The sequence below is a fragment of the Medicago sativa genome, chromosome 3 (assembly GCF_051527215.1).
Source record: "Medicago sativa cultivar Bolivia chromosome 3, Bolivia_mono, whole genome shotgun sequence".
In the NCBI taxonomy this organism is placed as follows: Eukaryota; Viridiplantae; Streptophyta; class Magnoliopsida; order Fabales; family Fabaceae; genus Medicago; species Medicago sativa.
Genome location: NC_140751.1, coordinates 50,134,787 through 50,158,580, shown reverse-complemented (window position 1 = coordinate 50,158,580; position 23,794 = coordinate 50,134,787). Strand labels below are relative to the sequence as shown.

At 35.6% G+C, this 23,794-nt stretch overlaps 2 protein-coding genes and 1 pseudogene across 2 annotated transcripts; 1 reads left to right on the top strand and 2 right to left on the bottom strand.

The window, feature by feature from the left end:
• Positions 1–3,241: 3,241 nt before the first annotated feature.
• On the bottom strand, positions 3,242–4,262 carry LOC146938013 (uncharacterized). The gene is made up of 3 exons (XM_085749566.1): positions 3,988–4,262; positions 3,635–3,905; positions 3,242–3,502 (listed from the first exon to the last, which is right to left on the bottom strand). The coding sequence occupies exons 1-3, from the start codon at positions 4,260–4,262 to the stop codon at positions 3,242–3,244; spliced, it is 807 nt and encodes a 268-aa protein (XP_085605692.1).
• A 444-nt stretch (positions 4,263–4,706) lies between these two features.
• LOC146938012 (uncharacterized) lies at positions 4,707–6,520 on the bottom strand (annotated as a pseudogene).
• Positions 6,521–21,210: 14,690 nt separating this feature from the next.
• On the top strand, positions 21,211–21,543 carry LOC146938011 (uncharacterized). The gene has a single exon (XM_085749565.1). The coding sequence runs from the start codon at positions 21,211–21,213 to the stop codon at positions 21,541–21,543; it is 333 nt and encodes a 110-aa protein (XP_085605691.1).
• Positions 21,544–23,794: the final 2,251 nt, after the last annotated feature.

Below are 23,794 nucleotides of genomic sequence, written 5' to 3'. Positions count from 1 at the left end.
GTAATGTTTGTGAGTTGACAAGAAAAAAATTATGTTTTTGAATTAGGTGATTAATAGGATTTGGTAATTGTAATATAAAACTCTATTAGCAATGCATTTTAATTAAACATTGTAATTAAAATTCGATTTACAAACAACCACACAACTATTGATACAGTCGCCGCTCCTCCCTTTCTCCATTCTCTCTCCTGCGAAAACTCTTCACCTCCACAAACAACCACACAACTAGCCACTCCTCCCTTTCTCCTCCTCCAAATCCAAACAATACGATGTAGACACTGACAGTGGTGATGCGACGAGTTCTTTAATCTCTGCATCGCCATTCAATCTTAACGGGTTGTTCTCCAAATCGCCGATGTCATTGTTTTCGTTCTCTTTGTTTTAGTTCAGAGTTGTTCTGTGTTTCATCAGCCCTCCCCGTCACGGGGTATGGTTAGTAAATTTGCCGTATCTTGTGGTGATTAGGGGTTTTTCTTCGGTTCGTAGGTGGTGTTTTTGTGTTCGTGACTGTTGTGCTTGTGGATGCTTTGTTGCTGCTGTGTTACTGGTTGTGTATTGTTGCTTGTGGATGTTTTGGTGCCGTTGTGTTACCGGTTGTGTATTGTTGCTCGCAGGTTCTGTTTTGTTTTGATGGTGGCCGGTGTTTTCGACGGTTTCAAAATTCGAAAGGGTCTGGTTTCGTTAAACCCTAAAGGGTTTGTTTGTTATTGTTGTTGTGGATTGATATATCGTGTTGTTGTTGTGAAGGTGGATTTTGTTGTTGTTACAAAGGTGGATTTCGTTAAGGTGACATCAATTGTTGTTGTTGTTGTTGTTGTGGCGAAGGTGTTTGTTGTTTTTTCAATCTGGGTTCGTTTCTCACTGATTCTCTTAAACGACGGTGTTGCAGCTCTCCAATGGCAACACTGTGCGTGGTGATGGTTTTGTTTGGTTTGTCTTTGATTTGTGATTCTAGGTTTTAGTGGTTTCGTCGCTCTTCGGTGGACGTTCAATGGCTTCTATGGATTGTTTTGTGGTGGTTGATGTTAGTTTTAGTTTATCGATTGTTTGGTCTTAGGTGTAAGTCATCTCAACTGTTCGGGCTGTTTTTTTTATTGGTTTCGTAGTCGTTTGGTTGGATTTAAGTGGGGGAAAAGTAGCGCATGTGTTGTTACAAGGTTTTCATATACATGTAGGTATGCTTTGGTGGAGGTGTTTGTGTATATTGGGCATTTGTGTCGTTTCGGCCTTAGGGCGTTTTGTGAGTGTAATTATGAGGAGCAATTTTCTTGTTGTATGATGTTACCGAGGTTTTTGGTCGGTTTTTGCTGTTTCTTTGGGAGGTGTGTTTTTGGATGAAGGTGTTTGGGAGAGCTAATGGTGTTGTTTGGGGTTTTATTACCGACTGTTTTTCAAAGGTTGTTGGTTTTTTATGTTATTGTTTGGGGGTTGTGTGCGAACAGTGGAATGTAATGGTGAAAGTTGTTTTTGTGGTAGCTTGTGATGATGTTTGAGGGATTTGATACAATTTTTGTTTATTTTGTTGTGCGGAGGTTTGTCTTTGATTTTGGTGTTAGTTTTCTTTTGGTTGTTAGGTAGTGTTTCGTGTAGGTTTTTTAGATTTTGTTTTGATGCACGGGTTTATGGGTTTAGAATCGGGTGCTCCCCATCTATCTTTTGTATATTGCTACTTTACGACTCTTAGCTAGCACTCCTTGTGCTGGTCAGGATTCATTTTGTGATTTTAATAAATTCCATTTTGGCTTCTTAATAAAAAAAATCGATTTAAGATGGTCATTAGTGCAAACCTTTAATTAGTCGCTTCACTCATTTCTTTTTGTTTTAAAAAATTAAACATTGTCCCATCTATATTTGAGGATGCAATAATGGGTTTTATTTTTGTTGGAAAGATAGTGGTTTAGAAATGATACAGAGATGATGAAAGCGACTGGCGTTACTATCACAAGATTTTTTTTTATCAAGTAGCCTAATGGCTAGAATTCACCTTTATAAGGTGAATAAGTGGGGTGTCCGGAGTTCAAACTCCGGCCCCTGCATATAATAATGCATTGTCCTACCAACTGAGCTATGCTCACGGGACTACTATCACAAGATTTGCTATGCCTGTAAGCGAGATTGTTTTTTTTTATTAGTTATAGAATATTGGAAAATGGTAGGATAGGAAAAATAAATTGATATTTGTTGGGAAAATATCGTATCTGTAGAAAGCAGCATTTTCCTTGTTTAACTCCATCTTTTTTTCTAGTTTACTTTTAATTGGTGTGAAATATTATAGTTTATAATCTTAAAATTTCAATAATATTTTTGAATAGATAAATTCATATATTAAAGTCCCCGTGAGAATTGCTCAGAGGGAATTCATTTTATTATATGCAGTTGCTGAGGTTTGAACTTCGGACACCTCATTTATTCATCTTACAAAATGAATTATAGCCTCCTTCAAAAAAAATGAAATGTAGCCACTAGACTATTTGACAAAAAGAAAAATCATATATTAAATATTTTCATAAATATGTTTTTTGACAGAATGTTTCTTCACACCAATAAAACATTTTGAAAGTTAAGAGAGAATGATGAGAAAATCACATAATTAGTTTTTTACTAGCTAAAAATCTCAAACATCCTTGTCGATAAATTTATCTACAAATGTTAAAACAAAATTCGTTTATAAACAAAACCCTGATTGCATAAATCTCTCCTTGGATATACCTTTTCAACCAAACTACACCACAACAAGCCTTCTCAGTATGAATTAAAAAGACTCCCCCTCAAAAACAAAAAACAAAAAAATAAAATTAGGAAATAACAATCACCAAAGGTCTTGCAACATGGTTGAACTCTAATCTTATCTAACCCATCTTAGTAAAATTAATAAGAGAATTACTTTTCCCACCTTATGTCTTTCCTAACGCGCCCTATTTTTTTCTAAAATTACCCTCGGGACATTCTGGATTGTATAATCCGGACACATCCGGACTATATACTTCGGATTGCACCAGTGCACAGAACTGAAACAGATTTGCATGTCATTGTGGTTTTTATCATTTTTTTTTCAATAAATCATTATATATGTTTGTATAAAAGACAATTAACTTAAATATAATATCAAAAAATGATTATATATATATATATATATATATATATATATATATATATTATACCAAAAAAGAGTTGAATTTATATCATTACACATTTCACCTAATGATATACATTTCAACTAAACTAATGATATATATCTAATCTATGACACCGAAAGATCAATGAGACTATCATCCACCTCAACCTTCACACCAGGACCAGGACCAGCACCAACCCTCTCATCGGGATCAAGATTTTCAATAATGTACAATTCTCCATCATCTTCTATCACCGCTACACCCGCCGCCCGACTTAACTCATTATAATCTGTCATCCGGCTGGCATATCTATCAGGCCATGTGTTTGCATCCTCTCGATGGTATCGTCTCCATAGAGCGGAAGTGGGAGGAATCAGACAACCATCCTTCAATTTCAATGTCATAAAATGGTTGTCATTCACATATGCCAGACATATCAACGGATCGATACTTGGCGGCGGCAATGGACCACATAGAGGGAAAAAGGTTTATGATTTCCCAATGGACAACACAACAACCGTTTGGTTGAATTTCTGTGCGATGAGGAAACCCATATCCGGCATTGTCATCCATTTATCTGGTGGTGCATTGCCAATACCGGCGTAGGATAGAGCGTTTAAGACCTCTTTATACCGCCTATCATCATTAATCATCCTCCGATAGCAGCCATTTTCTACATCGATAAGCTCTTTGTAAAGGTTGTACCAGACTAATGTGTGATCATCAGCAGTCAAGTTACATAGGACCGCAACTGCTCGGAACCCACAATGGCCAGGGTACATCCGTAACCTTTTCAATAAAGCCATGCATCCAAATTAGGATTTGGTCTTTGTGTGGTATGTGGACTTCAACGGGTGTTGGCTTCAATTGCGGATTTTTTGGAATTGGCTTAGGAGGAGTAGGAGACATGTTGCTTTTCCGTGCACTCTTTCTACTCGTCCTTGTTGACCGTGTCTGTGAACCCTGTGTTTCTTGCTCCTGGGAGTCAACAATCTCCCATAGGGAAGGGGACCGCCTTGTCGATCGAATGCTTTGCTTATCTTTCTTTGGAGCTCCTTTGGTGGTGACCTTATTTGGCGGTGGACGCATAGAGGTGGTTTCCAGTAAAACAAATTGTCGGAATTGTTCTTTCAAATGCACCTTCATGTTGTAATCGACGTCCTTGAACCGGGCCTACAATGTGTAAAAAATTGTCATTTTTGTTGTTGATGGAAAACAGTCAGAAACTTGCATTATGTTACTACTACTGATACAGTCATGATTTTATATTCTGAAATACATAAGGTAATCCGGATTATAAAATCATTCGGAATATAAAATCCAGAACTTCCCGATACACCCTTTGCATGAGCCTTAAATGCACTTGGTAAATGCTACCACTCCGGATTATATAATCCGGAACCCATCGATTATGTCCGGATTATATAATCCAGATTGCACCAGTACAGAATACAGAAACATAAATCCTGGGCAGAACATAAATCCTGGGCAGAACATAATAAATACCTGGAGAATATCTCATTCTGGCAATAGAGAGATGTCTTCTTTTTTAAGCTTCGGGTCAACCTCGTACTCGAACCTCAACCTCTTCTAGTGGGTATGAATTTCTTCCAAATGGATGGCGGTGCCGTTCTTGATCTTCAAAGCTATAATACACGCACACTGTAATCCGTAAGTGATCAAACTCAAACAACCACATCTTGATTTATCTGAATTTCAAGTGCTTTATTGTACTCTACTACGAGATGATGCAAAGCTTCCCTTGAAATGTTCCGGATCAATCTAGACCACAAAACCTTGTCTTTGAACCGATGTTCAAGCATGATAATGCTCGTCTGAAACGAAGCATGTATTGCGGTATGTTGCAACTCTAGCATGGCATGAACGGATTTCCAGTTTGTACTCAAATCACCCATACTACTACTCATATACTTTTTCAACCGAGCGTGTGCAGATTCAGCTCTGTTTGTTGTAGTATTCCCCATATTAAGGTTTTTGTCAACCCAAAACCTCACAAACTTCTCCTTAACCGGATCCAAAATTGTCTTTTCAACATAATCCAAAAACTTAGGAAACTTTGCGCATACAACTTTGAACCGGGTCCAATTATCAATATATGCTTCCTTCGTTTCGGAGTCCACAATATCCATCCATGCAGCCATCACAGTCTTCACCACCGAAACCGTCTTGATTGCTTCCTCATTCTTGCCTTTGACATCTTTCACTTTGAAATCCAATTTACACTTTGCTCTCACATTTTGTCCAATGTGATATGAGCACAATAGAGTAGTAGCTTTAGGGAAAACCTTTTCCACAGCATTGATCAAAGCATTGTCCCGATCAGTGACAACTAATTTGGGATAGAGATCTTTGGAGTGCAACATCTCACGACACCTCTCAAGAGCCCAATAAACATTGTCTTGCCTCTCAGACATCATATAGGCAAAAGCAATAGAGAATGTTTTCATAGTAGAGGTGTTACCGACAAACTCAAGCAATGGAAGACGATACTTGTTTGCCTTGTATGTGGAATCCAACACAAGCACCGTGGAGAACGTGTTAAACAACTTGATAGAATCTGGATGTGCCCAAAAAACAGCACTGACTTCATCAGAATTATGATACTTCCTACAATGATAAACGTAACCATTATCAACCAAAGACTTCAAGAGATGTTGCATGTCATTCCTCGTAATGGACCGCCTATACCTGTAAGTAGCATTATAAACGTGTTCGATGGTAGTTGAAGTGGTACGGTTCCTCTTCTTTAAGTTGGTAAGCATTTGCCTTGGAGGAACGTTTGATTCCACCATCTCTTCAAGGTGAACACGTTCATTTGGGTTTAGATGACCGTCGGTTTTATGACCTTTCAACACATCTGTCATGCCATGGTTGTGTTTACCATCACCAACTTTGAGGCTCCAATCACCACCAGTCAACAAGTAACCTCTCAGCCGAAACGGACACTCGCATTTAACCGAACCAGCTATCTCGCGCCGACCCTTTCTCTTGTACTCAGTGTATGAACATCCCCTTTCACATATCAAAGTAACAAATGTGTTTCTTCCATTGCCACCGTTATCGTATTTACCAATAACAGTGGAAAAACCAAGCTTCCTAGATTTCTCTCGAACCCACTCCAACAAATCATTCCGTGTTGCAAACTTGTGGTTGGTGGTAAAATGTTCTTGCTGGTCAATACAAACAACAATAACTGGAGGTGGTACAATAGGAGGAATAGGAGGAGGAGCATCCTCTACTTTCGGGGGTGATGGTGGGGGATTCTCGGATTTGGCATTTTTGGAATCATGCGCATCTTCAAGTAAAAGAAGCGGCAACACAACAAGAGGTTCATTCTGAGGTAAATCATCATTTGGGGGATCAACAGGAACAACCATGACTGAAAACAGTGTGCATCAGAGTCAAAAAATGAACACAGTTTCTGTACTGGTGCAGTCCGGAATACGCAATCCGAAACGCATGAATGCAGTCCGGATTTACAATTTCGGAAAAGTACATCGAAGATCATACAACGTGATCAAAAGTTAATCGCCTAAAAATCGTGTAGAGAAAGGTTTATATACACATTACCTTTGCATTCAGACGAAATTGATGATGTTAACCCCCCTTGATAGCTAGATTGCTGCTCCAAACCATAATTTCGCCGTAAATGGAGTGTTTTTTTAGAGGTGTAGGGAGTGTTTGTGATAAAGGTGGTCTGCTTCAGCTAGGTTATGGAGAACTATATATAACCTAGCTGTCCGGATTACGTATTCCGAAAAAAAACGACTATTTTTCCCGCTCGGTTTAAATACAGGATGTGCGGATTTTCTACTCCGGAATATAACCATTGTGTCCGGATTTTGTTTTCCAGATTGTATTTCACCCTGACCAAACCCAAGTTTCGCAAGTCCCATGAAGCAGGGTGATTTCCTAATCCTTACGGATTATATGATCTGAATATTGTCTGGATTATAAAGTCCGGATAAAGGGTATTTTGGTCAAAATTGTTGAAGCAAAAATCTTTTTGATGAATATTTTAATGATAACAAACCTCATGGAATAAATGATAAGTTTTATGAATGGTGATCTACTGATGTTTGCACTTGAGTTTTTGTTAAAAGAACAGGAATCACATAAGTGGATAAGCTAGAAGCCACCCACATTGATAAGTGCATCATATCTACTCAATATTGAAAGAATGAGTATATCATCAGTTGAAACAACAAGATCATATCTCCATGAAGATTCATAGCTCAAGAATCATGATGGAAGAACTTGAATCATGCTGGAAGAACTTACATCACAAGTTGCACAAGAATGTGCTTGAAGTTATGTGACAAAACTCACATTGAGTTTTATGTTATATGATTTGAAGATCCACCATGGGTAAAGAAGATAAAAGGAAATATGCATACAAGTTAGGAAGATTCTCAGAACCTCCTCAAAGTATCACACTTCCAAAGCTTCTGAAGATAAGAAGTTCAGAGTTCAGAATGTTCATATGAACAGAGATCGGAATATTCATATGAACAGAGATCAGAATGTTCATGTGAATGGAGTTAATCATGAACATTAACCCTGAATATATCCAGAAATAATAAAGGATTATTTCATGGATAAACAAGATTATTTAAAGTCATCAGTTACATGCAATAATGAACTAGATGCAAAGAAATATTCTTTTGGACTTCAAAGAAAGAATCATCTTGTTTGTCAAAAAAATGATCTTTCATTTATATGCTTCAAGTAGTTTTTGAAGGAAATAAATAAACAACCTTCATAAGGTTCAACGTGTTGAAGGACATCAGAATGTTCAGCACAAAGTACAACCGTCAAAAAGGAAGGAGCCCAGAAGAAACATTCTGAAGTTCATATATATGAACCCAGAAGGAGCTCAGAAGGTTGTTCAGAAGGTTGCTCAGAAGGTTCATTAGAGCAAACCCATAAATCAATGTCCACACCAAGAACATGCAAGAACAGATGTGACATGAACATATCTTATGCAGACAATGATTTTGACTTTGGATCAAGAAATCATTAAAGGCATCTATGGTGATTAAAAGATTAATGGACTTTGATAGTTCTTGGTATTTGTGCATTCTTGAGTTATTAACCAAGACACAAATAAAGTTTAAATCATACCAAGACACAAGAAATCAAAGGACATTTGAATTCATGAACTAAATCTGAAGTTCAGAAAGTTAGTTCAGAATGTTGATCAGTGAGTTGATCAGAAAGTTGAACGTTCTGATGGAAAGCCAGAAGGGTGTTCATAAGCAAACCCAAATTCATCAAGAACGTGAAGAACATGCAAGTACACTTGACATGAATAAAAGGTCCAGAAAAGTACAATTGCATGGATGTATCAACAAATAAAGGCATGAACAAAGATTTATGTCAAAAGGATCTTTAATGTTCATCCAAGACTATGAACATTAAAGTACTAGGATTATTCCAATGAGAATATTATCCTAGATGTTGCATTCACTGCACTTCAGTCGTGTCTCTACTATTAGGATTGATTACATCAAAAGTAGTCTTACAAATCATCCTAAAGTTAGAGCAAATGAAACATTCTGATGGTCAGAATGTTCACTTCTGCACATGCATCTAGCCATGAACAGTGTAGTTGGTGGAAAGAAGAAAAAGGTAGCAAAAGGAGATCTTGCATCAGAGATAACATATTCTCTGAACTGAATCAAGCAGATTTCCTGGAAGCATGGGCCTGAAGCTGCAGACCCACTATCCTCTCTTTCCTGCACAATATCCAAGGCAGATTTGAATCAAGCTTTATCCTACTTTTCCAGCAACTTTTGATGCATATGGAGAAGCTACTTTTTGGAGGATAAAACTTAAACAAATCTCACATCACGTGCTGGGCAAGCCCAGAAATTCATCCAACATTCATCCATGATGAACCCAGATGAAGAACATCATGAATTTCCAACATTCTGATGAAGAACACAGCAACATTCTGATGTTCATCCTGGGAACGGAACAACATTCTGATGGTCAGAATGTTCACCCAGATTTTCAAGTAAAAGCTTGTGGGGCCCAGGACACGTGGCATAACACCATTGGACACCCTACAACGGCTATTTGAGCCCAAAGACTCTATAAATACAGATCAAAGGCTCAACATTACTTGCACCAATGCAAAGCATACAAGAAAACATCTTAAATATGTTTGAAGCTTTAGCATTCGAATTGGTCATCACTGAAGGCTCTTTCTACCTTCTTTGTAGTGTAAACCAATTCTTTCTTATCTTGTTAAAGATAAGTTCTCCCTCCTTTCTTCTCTGAATTGATCATCACTGAAGGGTCTTTATACCTTCTTTGTAGTGTAAATCAATTCTCTTTGTTATCTCTTTTAAAGATAACTTCTTCTTCTCCCTCCTCTGTTTGTTCCTCAAACATTCAACCTCCAAACATCTTGTAAAGTCTCATCTAGCTTTAGGGGTACTAAAGTGTTAGTTTGGGCAAAAGGTGTAAAAGTCTAAATGGGTAACTTAGCAAGAAGAAAAGAAAGTCTCATCTAGCTTTAGGGGTACTAAGGTGTTAGTTTGAGCAAAGGTTGTAAAAGTCTAAGTGGGTAACTTAGCAACAAGGTGCAAGCCTGCTGAGGCTTAGAGAATACAGAGCTGTAAGTGTTCAGGTGAACACAGATTGTAAGGTGCAGGATTTGAGAGGTTATCTCAAGCATCATAGTGGAAAAATCTCACAAAACTGTGAGGAGTAGACTAGCCCACATTGGGTGAACTACTATAAATCTCTGTGTGTTTATTCTCTCTTCCTTATACTATTTATTTACTGCAAACACAAACACACACATACACATTTAACTTGTTAATCTGTTTCTGCACTCAGACATCAGAACGTTCTGAAGTCTGTCACGAACTTAACCATTCCAAGTAAACTACTTGAGAATCACTTTTAAAGTTGCAGGTTAATTTTTAAAGGGTCACAATTCAAACCCCCCCCCCCCTTTCTTGTGACTATTTTATCCACTTCAATTGGCATCAGAGCCTGCCTGTATGGTTTGAGCACTTAACGGTGTATGAGGAAAAGATCCAGAAAGAAGTGATGTCAAAGCCTGCAAATCAAAGTGCATATCACATATGCAACATTGTGGGATACTTCAAAACTAAATGCTCTATGAAGAAGAAGATGCAAAGATGGCAACCAGAGATGATTTTGAAGAAAAAGAAGAAATCAACACATGAGTAAAGAAACACAAGAAGTTAAGAGGTAAGAAATTCTAATCCTTATCTTTTATATAAAGTGTTTAATAATATCTCATATGACTCATGCTTTTTATTATTTTAAAGTAGGAACTTTTTAAAAATAATTTTTCTTGTATAAAGAAAGAAAATGTGAAACCACTAATCTTGAATGAGATATATTTTAAAAACCATTCAAAGATTGCAGAATTCTCTTTTTAATATATTTGAGAAACATAAGATCCTCAATGAGCAAAAAGTTTTAAGATTTAGAAAAATCTGAATTTTTGAAACAAAATGTTACTTTAAAAAGGGAAGTAAAAGTTTGAAAAAGGACATAATAAACTTTCTAAAATTTGTTAAGACCTTTCAAAAAAGTTGGTTTAGGATTCATAACCTATCACAAACAAAAGTGAGAAGGTAAATGAAAAATGTTCATTTTGAAAAAGAATTCAACATTATGAACTTGCATGTTTTTTTTTTGAAAAATCCTCATTTCAAAAAGACATTTTATCTTAAATTAGAATGATCTAAAAAGGTTGAGATTGGTAAAATATAGTTTTCTTGTTTCAACAAATCTGATCATCCTAAATTAGAATGTGGTCATAAGAAAAAATCTCTCAAGAAGAGAAACACTAACCTCCAAGGACCCAAAGTAATACGGGTACCAAAAGCTTTACCAATTTGTGATGCAGGAATGTCTTCTAAATTTCTAGGAAAAGCTTGATTCATGGACAAATTATGTCCAAGAAATATGTGGAGATCAAAATGATGAAGATTCTGAAACTTCTCAAGTTGATGCTGAGTTGTTCTAGAATAATGGAACAATTTAAAATGAGTTCAAGTAAAAGAACCAAAACCTCATTTACTTGCACACCTCTAAGAAGCTATCATTTGTCATCATCTAAACATGAACCACATCCTATCCTAGAATACACCAAACCTGATCATGACTCACAAATCTTAAAGATGTCCCTAAAATCTTCCATAACATGATTAGGCACACTTTACTCCCTAGATGTGGAACCTATGATGCTGATACTGATTTATGTATCATCTCATGACCAAAACAAAACTCAACCTCTGCTTCATAATCCTTCAATACATGATTGATTCTTGTTTGGTTGTCAAACAAAAAGTTGTTGAGTTGCCATATGGGATCCATATGACTCCCATCTTTAAGGTTGCACAAGTATCCCTAGAAGGTGAAGAAAGTAAATACACCTTCATGAGTTTCACAACCAAAACCTTAGGACAACATCACATCACCACTTCAAACATGCCAACTCATCCAACTTCAGGAACATCTGGATCTGTGAAAAGATATGCAGATCAGAAAGTTCAGAAAACTACGAAGAAAAGAAGAGTTGAGAAGGTTAGAAACCTATCCAGCATACAGAAGTAAGAAGGAGATGGATCTCCTGAAAGTATGGAAGATGATGAAGCTCATTCTTCTCCAGCCCTAGTGTTGTTTAAACAAGTTGTTGAGCTTGCAAGAAAAGCAGTTCAGAATGTCGCTGGTAAGAATGAAGAACAGCTTCAGAAAGAAGATGAAGTTGTTGAAGAAGAAATTGTGCAAGATGAGGTTGTCACTCAAATGGAAGATGATGAGATACCTCAAGAAGTTCATATGGTTGCTGCAATCATTGAAGAAGACGGTCAGAAGATTGACTCAGCTGGTGATGCATCTCTTCAAAAAGAAGTTGAGAATGTTGCTGAAAAAGAACATCAGACGGTTGGCACACCTCAGAATGTTGAAGAAAACCCTCTTGACCAAGATCAGAGAGTTGAAGAAAATACTGAGCAAGTTGCTCAAGAAGTTGATGAAGATACTCAGAAAGTTGCAAAAATCTTAGCTTCTAAGATGATGAGGGAAGAAAATGCTCAATCATAAGAAGATGACCAAATAGAATTTTCAACTGGTTTTGATCTCAACATAAATGATCTAAACTCAGGCTTCAATACTGATGTGTTTCAAGATGCTCAGGAAACAGTTCAGATTGTTCAAGAAACATCTGAAACTGAAGATCAGAATGTTCAAAGTGATTGCAATTCAGAATGTTAAAGAAACATCTGAAATTGAAGATCAGAATGCTCGTGAATCTGCAGATCAGAATGTTCAGGAAAATGGTCCTGATGCTGAAGCTACTCAATCAAAAAATTTAAAGCTTCAAAGTTCATCCCTCTGTTTTCAAGCAAGGTAGAAATCTTATACTTTGAGAAAATTGGTCAGCAATAGCTATTACTCAAAGAACATTCAATAACTTTGGAAGGTTAGAGAATGTTGGATCAAACATCAAGAACCTTACTGGTCATAAGAACTGCACTCATATGATGTAAATAAGAGAATTATCTTTGCAAGCTCAAGATTGAAGAAGATGGTCTGATCAAAAGACTTGTCTAAACAATCTCTGCATTCACTTGCTACAATAAGTGAAAGTGTTTGAGTATGTCATTAATGTTGATCATATACCATGTTCTCAACGTATTGTCTTTCAATCTCAACTACATGTTTTTGCAACATATGATTGAAGAACAAGAAGACTTCTCATATTCTATATGAATTGGTCTTCACACTCATATTCAAGCATTTTAAGATGCCTCTGAAAAAGTGAAGTGTATGAGAAGGATTGTCAAATCTTTGACATAAAGAATTTGACAACAATGAGGATCCTCCAACAATGGATTAAGACATCCCTGGAGAAACCATCCAAAAAGTTTCTGACATTGCTAACAAAGTTGTTCAAAAAGCTGATGAAGGTCAGAATGTTGAAGAACTTCGAAAAGATGATGGTGGTGCTGAGAAAGAGAGCCAGCTAGCTGATGGTTCACCTTAGAAAGATGATAGAATTCTCATTGCTGCTAACGAGGTACAGGAAGCTGATGTAACTACTGAAACATCACTTCAGAAAGTTGACACAGCTGCTGAAGATGGGAAAGTTGATGAAGTTCCTGCATAACAACTTCAGAAGGTTGATGAAGTTGAAGAAGCTTCTGGAGAAATACCTCAGAAAGCTAACAAAGAAGAAAGCTTTTAGTGGAGAAAGATTCTTTAAATCTCTACTGCTGAAACAATTTCAAAATCTGAAGTTGATGTTACAAACATCATGGGTGAACTCCAGTTTGAGGAACAAGAAATTGTTCTAGAATCTGATATAGGAAATGTTCCTGTGTCATTAAAAAAATCCAGATATGCATGATGTTGCTAAAGCTCTGGCCACACACATGCTTAGTAAAAACACTACCACAAAGGAATCTGATGAGGATGAGCTAGCTGGAAACCAAGCTGGTTTTGATCTGAATATGGAGGAATTCAGCTCAGACTTCAATGCAAATGTCTTTGAGGACTCTCAGATGGAAAATGATGGAACAATTCCTTCAACTCAAGTTCAAAATGTTCATGAAAACATTCTTCATGAACAAAGCATTCCATCTGTTGATCATATGTCTCCAGATCCAGAAACATCTGGATATGTTAAAAGACACTCAGATCAGAAAGATGCAAAGACCAAGAAGAAGAGAAAGCTATTGATGATTAAGCTGCTTCAAAAGGTTATGCTTATTGATGCTTGGACTTTTCCATCCAGATGAGAAAGTATTTCAAAGAAAGAGAAACATGTTCTCTTCATTGAATCTCAAAGTGAGGGATATCATCCTATAAGGTACACATTTATTTGCACTATAATAAATATGATAATTAAATGCATCAAATTCTGTCATATCTAATATGTGCATATATCAAATGTTTAACCTTAAAAGGCAATAATTTCTCTTCACTCTTTGTTCATACTTCTTTCATGATGGTATGATATTCATTTGCAATTGCACAAGTCATAATGGATGAATAAAATCATTGCATGATGTCTTCTGCTTTAACAAGCTATATTAAGGGTGCATTTAAAATGAATTAGTGTTCTTATAATTGAACAAGGGGTTGCTTCTATTATGTATAAATTCATGCATAATATTCTCTCATTGTTTGCCCCAAATTCCTTATTAATTATCATGTTAAATGTTAAATGTGTTACATCATTTTGTGAATACTTATCTTTTCACATTTGAAATAAATGATTCTGATGCATTTCTATCTGAGTTATTGACATGAGTTGCAAACTAAATCATCATTGTTGTTAAATAATTGATAGGAAGATTTATGTTTGATCATAAATGTTGAATCATGATTGTTCATTGATTTGAAACAAAAAGAAATGTCTTAATTTGTCAAACTTCAGAATAATCTGAAACGTGAAGATATTCACTTGATTTTGATATGGTTTATGAAAATACCATTATTCAAACATGATTTCAAATGAATCTTATGATTGAATTTATCATTAGAAGATTTTTTATATACTTGATCTTCATTTTGATGTTGTGTGTGATCTTGTTATAATCTTCAAAAATTGCTCTAAGGTTTGCATAATTTGTTTTTAAACATGTATTGGCCTTGCTTTGAGCATAAAAATTTGTTTTAAGCATTGTTGAATAATTATCTTACTTTGATTGCAAAATTGAAGACAAAGATAGAGTTGTAAACATCAATGGCATATCAATGTCTTTGCGCATAAATTTGCTGCATATACTTGATTGTAAACATGTGTGTTTTCCACAAATTGTGTCAAAAAATTGTTGCTTGTAATTGATTTCTTTTAAAGAAACTATCTTGCATCAAATGATACTTTGAAGCATTTAGATTAGATAATCATCTTCTAAATTATGAGCATGACTTTGTCAAAATGAAAAACTTATCTGTTATGACAATAAGTAAAAGAAAATAATTATTTTCTTAGAAAATCAAAAGATTTGAAATGTAATAGGATATTCATCTCTAAAACTTAGGGGAAGTTTTCTATCCTTGAAAATATCAATCTTTTCGAAAACATTGAAACCAAGGACAAAAACATTTTCTTAAATCTTGAGAAAAATTTCTCAAACTTATCTGTTATGACAATAAGTAAAAGAAAATAATTATTTTCTTAGAAAATCAAAAGATTTGAAATGTAATAGGATATTCATCTCTAAAACTTAGGGGAAGTTTTCTATCCTTGAAAATATCAATCTTTTCGAAAACATTGAAACCAAGGACAAAAACATTTTCTTAAATCTTGAGAAAAATTTCTCATATTTTGAATATGTTGAAATGGTTGCATATGTTATCATTTTTCATGTCTTGTTTACACAACTGATTGAAATAATGATTGATCATGATCCCTGCATTGTGTTTTAATTAAACCATGAGTTTAATATATGAATGCACTTGTGAATTCATGCAAAGTCTTGTGATTCTTACCTTCCAAAATTATGTCACTTTTCCTTCATATCACCCCTAGGTACTTTTTGATAGATGACAAAAGGGGGAGAGATATATATGATGGGAGAAAAACCTAGGATGGGGAGACATAAGTATTATGGGAGAGAAAAATCTAAAATGGATTTAATTAATGAAGAATGTTATGAATTAACCTTTTCCATATGTCGAGGGGGAGTTTAATTAGTTTGATAAGAATTAAACTCTTGTATGTGTTGAGGGGGAGTTTAATTGCATATCCATGAACATTCTTACATTTATTATTATATCCATCATAAAACTTAATATTTATTCAAAAGGTTTGTCATCATCAAAAAGGGGGAGATTGTTGAAGCAAAAATCTTTTTGATGAATATTTTAATGATAACAAATCTCGTGGAATAAATGATAAGTTTTATGAATGGTGATCTACTGATGTTTGCACTTGAGTTTTTGTTAAAAGAACAGGAATCACATAAGTGGATAAGCTAGAAGCCACCCACATTGATAAGTGCATCATATCTACTCAATATTGAAAGAATGACTATATCATCAGTTGAAACAACAAGATCATATCTCCATGAAGATTCATAGCTCAAGAATCATGATGGAAGAACTTGAATCATGCTGGAAAAACTTACATCACAAGTTGCACAAGAATGTGCTTGAAGTTATGTGACAAAACTCACATTGAGTTTTATGTTATATGATTTGAAGATCCACCATGGGTAAAGAAGATAAAAGGAAATATGCATACAAGTTAGGAAGATTCTCAGAACCTCCTCAAAGTATCACACTTCCAAAGCTTCTGAAGATAAGAAGTTCAGAGTTCAGAATGTTCATATGAACAGAGATCGGAATGTTCATATGAACAGAGATCAGAATGTTCATGTGAATGGAGTTAATCATGAACATTAACCCTGAATATATCCAGAAATAATAAAGGATTATTTCATGGATAAACAAGATTATTTAAAGTCATCAGTTACATGCAATAATGAACTAGATGCAAAGAAATATTCTTTTGGACTTCAAAGAAAGAATCATCTTGTTTGTCAAAAAAATGATCTTTCATTTATATGCTTCAAGTAGTTTTTGAAGGAAATAAATAAACAACCTTCATAAGGTTCAAAGTGTTGAAGGACATCAGAATGTTCAGCACAAAGTACAACCGTCAAAAAGGAAGGAGCCCAGAAGAAACATTCTGAAGTTCATATATATGAACCCAGAAGGAGCTCAGAAGGTTGTTCAGAAGGTTGCTCAGAAGGTTCATTAGAGCAAACCCATAAATCAATGTCCACACCAAGAACATGCAAGAACAAATGTGACATGAACATATCTTATGCAGACAATGATTTTGACTTTGGATCAAGAAATCATTAAAGGCATCTATGGTGATTAAAGGATTAATGGACTTTGATAGTTCTTGGTATTTGTGCATTCTTGAGTGATTAACCAAGACACAAACAAAGTTTAAATCATACCAAGACACAAGAAATCAAAGGACATTTGAATTCATGAACTAAATCTGAAGTTCAGAAAGTTAGTTCAGAATGTTGATCAGTGAGTTGATCAGAAAGTTGAACGTTCTGATGGAAAGGCAGGAGGGTGTTCATAAGCAAACCCAGATTCATCAAGAACGTGAAGAACATGCAAGTACACTTGACATGAATAAAAGGTCCAGAAAAGTACAATTGCATGGATGTATCAACAAATAAAGGCATGAACAAAGATTTATGTCAAAAGGATCTTTAATGTTCATCCAAGACTATGAACATTAAAGTACTAGGATTATTCCAATGAGAATATTATCCTAGATGTTGCATTCACTGCACTTCAGTCGTGTCTCTACTATTAGGATTGATTACATCAAAAGTAGTCTTACAAATCATCCTAAAGTTAGAGCAAATGAAACATTCTGATGGTCAGAATGTTCACTTCTGCACATGCTTCCAGCCATGAACAGTGTAGTTGGTGGAAAGAAGAAAAAGGTAGCAAAAGGAGATCTTGCATCAGAGATAACATATTCTCTGAACTGAATCAAGCAGATTTCCTGGAAGCATGGGCCTGAAGCTGCAGACCCACTATCCTCTCTTTCCTGCACAATATCCAAGACAGATTTGAATCAAGCTTTATCCTACTTTTCCAGCAACTTTTGATGCATATGGAGAATCTACTTTTTGGAGGATAAAACTTAAACAAATCTCACATCACGTGCTGGGCAAGCCCAGAAATACATCCAACATTCATCCATGATGAACCCAGATGAAGAACATCATGAATTTCCAACATTCTGATGAAGAACACATCAACATTCTGATGTTCATCCTGGGAACGCAACAACATTCTGATGGTCAGAATGTTCACCCAGATTTTCAAGTAAAAGCTTGTGGGGCCCAGGACACGTGGCATAACACCATTGGACACCCTACAACGGCTATTTGAGCCCAAAGACTCTATAAATACAGATCAAAGGCTCAGCATTACTTGCACCAATGCAAAGCATACAAGAAAACATCTTAAATATGTTTGAAGCTTTAGCATTCGAATTGGTCATCACTGAAGGCTCTTTCTACCTTCTTTGTAGTGTAAACCAATTCTTTCTTATCTTGTTAAAGATAAGTTCTCCTTCCTTTCTTCTCTGAATTGATCATCACTGAAGGGTCTTTATACCTTCTTTGTAGTGTAAATCAATTCTCTTTGTTATCTATTTTAAAGATAACTTCTTCTTCTCCCTCCTCTGTTTGTTCCTCAAACATTCAACCTCCAAACATCTTGTAAAGTCTCATCTAGCTTTAGGGGTACTAAAGTGTTAGTTTGGGCAAAAGGTGTAAAAATCTAAATGGGTAACTTAGCAAGAAGAAAAGAAAGTCTCATCTAGCTTTAGGGGTACTAAAGTGTTAGTTTGAGCAAAGGTTGTAAAAGTCTAAGTGGGTAACTTAGCAACAAGGTGCAAGCCTGCTGAGGCTTAGAGAATACAGAGCTGTAAGTGTTCAGGTGAACACAGATTGTAAGGTGCAGGATTTGAGAGGTTATCTCAAGCATCATAGTGGAAAAATCTCACAAGACTGTGAGGAGTAGACTAGCCCACATTGGGTGAACTACTATAAATCTCTATGTGTTTATTCTCTCTTCCTTATACTCTTTATTTACTGCAAACACAAACACACACATACACATTTAACTTGTTAATCTGTTTCTGCACTCAGACATCAGAACGTTCTGAAGTCTGTCACTAACTTAACCATTCCAAGTAAACTACTTGAGAATCACTTTTAAAGTTGCAGGTTAATTTTTAAAGGGTCACAATTCAAACCCCCCCTTTCTTGTGACTATTTTATCCACTTCAAAAATCACAGGGCGCGCGAGAAGGCAATAGGGTGGGAAAAGTAAGAATTTTACTCTCCACCCAGCACATTTTGCTCGCACCCTGCAGCCATGCCAAAATTGCCCTTGCGCATGTTAACTCACGCTGCGCAAGTTAACTCACGCAATGTTCCTGTTTTCGAACAAAACCCATCAGTCCGAACTCCAACCACCATTTTCTTTCCCTCCACCTTCAAAAACCCAAAAAGTGCGATTTTTTGGGTCAAAATCATCATCCCAAATCATTGCAAATCGTCAGGAAGCAAGTTTCTACGCTTATCAAGCATCAAATATCAGGTATTGTACCATCTAATCTCATCTCATTTTGCTGGTTTTTGAGCTTGGTTCGTCTGGTTTTGTAGGCACTAGGGCTAGGTACGCAAGTTAACTTGCTGCACAACTTAACTGTCGCAAGTGTTAAAGCCATGCGTGACTTAAGTCACGCCACTATGCAGTCATGTTTTTTGAATTTTTAGCGCCACTTTTGTTCTTGGTTAGCTTGTTCCGCAACTAATTTATTTATTCTTCCTTTGTAAATTTTTTTATTCAATAGATATATATGGAGATGGTTGACAAAGTCGCGGATGATGATGTTGAACCGAAACCGGCCAAAAAAGAAGGTTCCGGTGAAGGTTCCGGCGTAGGTTCCGGCGATGTCAAACCAAACTTTAATTTGAAACCATTTAAAGTCCAAATTCCAATTCAAGCTCGAATTGGTAAAATTGACGAACCTAAACCGGTACCTACCGGTGTTATTTGTGAAGCTCGTGACATCGCCTCATTTTTTACAACAAATGCAAGATGGAGAGAGCGAGAAGAGTTACTTACTTGGGTTCGCGGACAAGGGGTAAAGGCCGGATTAGGTGTTTGTATAGATAAATCCGTTATAAAAAGGCCGTACTTGACGATGCAATGTGAAAGGAGTGGGGTATACAAGCCACCTAAGACAAGGAAGAAACCGAACCTTGAAGGCATTGGCTCAAGGAAATATAATTGTCCGTTTAGGTTGAAAGGTTTCTTTGATAAAGATACAAATGATTGGTGGCTTGCAATTCTTTCTGATTCTCAAAATCCGGATAGTCAACCTTCACAACCAAAGAGGTCACTTCCAAAGAGGAAAGATGCACGCCTTGGCACTTACTCCCGCTCACAAGCTTCATCCTCTACTTCAAAACCGTTTTGGAATATCCCATACATTTCACAAATTCCAAATATCATGAGGCCTTTTGTTGAAGAAATTGTGACTGTTAAAGGGGATGGTCATTGTGGATTCCGGGTGATAGCTAGGCACTTAGGGATGGATGAGGTATTGGTTCGTCAAGCACTTATTCAAGAGTTGAGAAATCATAAAAGTGACTACATGCCGATATATGACACGGAGGAGCATTATAACATAATCTTGAATGGTTTATACCCTCATAAACGTACAATTGGTGTTGCGCCTCCAGATAAGTGGATGACCACTCCGGATATGGGTCACATTATTGCTTCTTGCTACAAAAGACCCGTTGTTCTATTGACTTTGCCCGAAACGGGTGGTGTATGTGAGACATATTTCCCAATCCGAAGTGCTCCTCCACTTAATCCACATTCCAACATCATGTGTCTTTGCTTAATTCCCGACCACTATCTTCATGTGATTTTGAAGGAAGGTTGTCCGTTACCACCGAGTTGTAAGGAGTGGATGAATAACAAGATTGGTGAGGCAGAGAATTGACATTTTGCGTTTTTGGATAGACAAAACGCTTTCAATGAACTCATGTCTAAGGAGCCTAAGCCGCCAAAGAAACCAACAAATGAGCACAATCTAATTGTTTGTGATGATAATCCCACCCCGCAAAAAAAAAAAAAGAACAAGAATTTGAATGGACGGAAGACATGGAAGATGACGGCAATTTAGGAATGTCACTAGACCTCTTAGATAGGTTATTATAGGTTAGGACAGTTATAGGTCGGTCGGTGTTCGTCCTATTTTTTGGTGGTATTACACCCGACATATTTTTTGGTGGCCGGTTATGTAATTTGTATATTTGTGGCCAATATGTAACTAATATTATATATATTAAATGAAATGAATTATTTTTTTGGTGGCCGGTTATGTCACACCAATTATTGCTTGCATTACTTACTTTGTCTCTAATTATTCAACTATTTATTTTATCTCATTTATCTCATATTTGTTTTTCATTATATTTTTGTGAAGTTTGTGAGGTGAAACATGTTTGAAGATGCACAAGATCCGGTTAAACTTGAAGTCTGTTATGTAGATGTGAAAAAGAGGGCTTGGTTCACTGTAAACCCCACCGACAAGTTGGACGAGTTGAAGGCAAAGCTTGACGACTTCTTTATCCATATTGGTTCAAATCATAGAACACGTGATGTGATAGTAAATGTGTCAGGCCTGGACTTGGGGGAGGATAAGGAAGAGGACTTCTGGAAGACCGTGTATTATCCACAACTTCTCAAAGATGATAGCCACGTTGATTTCATGTTTACGGTAATGGTTGAGAATAATACTTTGTATCTTTTTGTCCGATCCGTTGAAGTGTAATCATTATTTAAGTTTAATAGTGTAATGTTTGACCGTTTATGTGAGATTATGTAATTTTATAAATTTATGGACAAATTTGTGTAATTTGGATCGTTTACGTGTCATTAAGTGTGTTTAAATGATTACGGGTCATTACCGGCGAATTTGTGTAATTAGAACCGTTTGGATCGTTATGTGTGATTATGTGATTGTAAAAAAACTATGTTTTAGTGTAATTTTGATCGATTGTGTCGTATTATCCCATAATATTGTTAAACTGGCGTAAGTAGGTTCAATTACGAGCATATTAAGGTTTGGACCCAAACTGCATTCAGTGCACATCAGTACAACATTTAATGTTGTTCTGATATATCAGTAGTGCGTGAGTTAACTCGCACAAGTCTAATACATTGCGTGAGTTAACTCACGTAGTGTTTTATACTATACGTGACTATGCGTTTGTTAACTAACACATAGTTTTACACTTGCGCATCTTAATTCACGCAGCGTTGCTTAACTAACGCATAATATTACACTTGCGTTGGTTAACTTGCGCAAGGGTAAATTTGGAAAGGCTGCAGGGTGCGAGCAAAATGTGCTGGGTGGAGAGCAAAATTCGAAAAGTAAATCTCAATTAATAACCAGTCTAACTCATTTACAATACACGATCATTCTCTATGAAAAGTACGGAAGAAATTAAACTTATATAGATAAGATAAGTGTAATAAACAATAATACATTAAAACATATATGGTTTTCCTTAAAAAAAAAGAAAAAGTTATATGATTTATATTTTATATCATAGTCAAAAGTATCAAAGGATCCGCATCCCACTTGTGTGACATTGTGATGAGAATTTCACATGATATTGTCCAACCACAATATACAATATAACACATAAGTTTTTTGTTTTCTTCTCTCTTTTTCACAAGACATTTTTGTAATATTTAAAAATGAGAAATCCACATGTCATATTGTGGTTGGGCAATATCATATAACATTTCCATCAAAGATAAATATCTAGGACGTATTTTTTTATTTTTTATTATTGTGATAAATTTAATTTAATCAATTATACATAGTACTCCATATGCTTAACCGGTTGTAATCGTCACCCTCACTCCCAAGTCCCACCCCCAACCCCACCGACTCTCAACACCACAAGTCTCCCCTTTTTCATAACTTGGTGACGTGTGTATTGACTAAGACACAAACATATAAACAAGAAGAAGGTCCACAAATCAAAATCACACATTTTCTTCACTTTTTAAATTGAAAAATGATATTTTGACAACCACTTTTTGACAACTTTTGGACAACTTTCTCTCTCATACTCACATGATGTTGTTATCCTCTCTCTTCTTTTTTCTCTCTCCATTGTTTTTGACCAATAAGAAGTGATAAAAATAAGGTTGTCAACAAAGTTGTCATCAAATGGATGTCAAAATATCATTACTCTTTTAAATTACAACAAGAAAATACTATTTCTAGACAAATAAACTACTCTATTTGGTCTCAAATATAAACAACTTTTCATATATTAAGTCCATTCAATAAATGATGTATATGGTCTATAATATGGACTATATACATCATTTATTGAATGAACTTAAAAAGTAAAAAGGAAGTATTATTTTTTATGTTCATAAGTATAACTAGAATGTAAGAAAAATCAGTATTTCAAATCATAACTTTTTTATGGACTCCTATAAAAAAAACCCATGTATATGAATAATGCATTAATGAACTATTAAGGTTTGATAAAAGTGTGTTTTTATTTTATTTTAATTTGCTACCGGTAGCCAAAACATACTCAAATAAACAGATACTATAAGAAGAAAATGTGGTGATTCAAGTTCAAATTTAAAATTATATTTATAATGTTATGGTCAGTAGCAAAGGAATATATATCATAACAAAGTTGATAAATAGACTTACGTGATAAGGTATGATATATTCAAGGCTAAAATATGGTTTTAGTCCCTGTAAATATACCTCGTTTTGGTTTTAGTTCCTGTAAAAAAAAATTGTTTTTGGTCCCTGCAAAATTTTTTGTTTTTTAAAATAGTCACTGACCCCATTTTTGTGATGATTTGCATATGTGGCACATGATGACTGAACCCATTTTGTAGTTTTTGGTCCCTGCAAAATATTTTGTTTTTTAAAAAGGTCCCTGCAAAATTTTTTATTTTTTAAAATAGTCCCTGAAGGGACTATTTTCAAAAACAAAAAATTTTGCAGGGACCAAAAACAATTTTTTTTTTACAGGGAT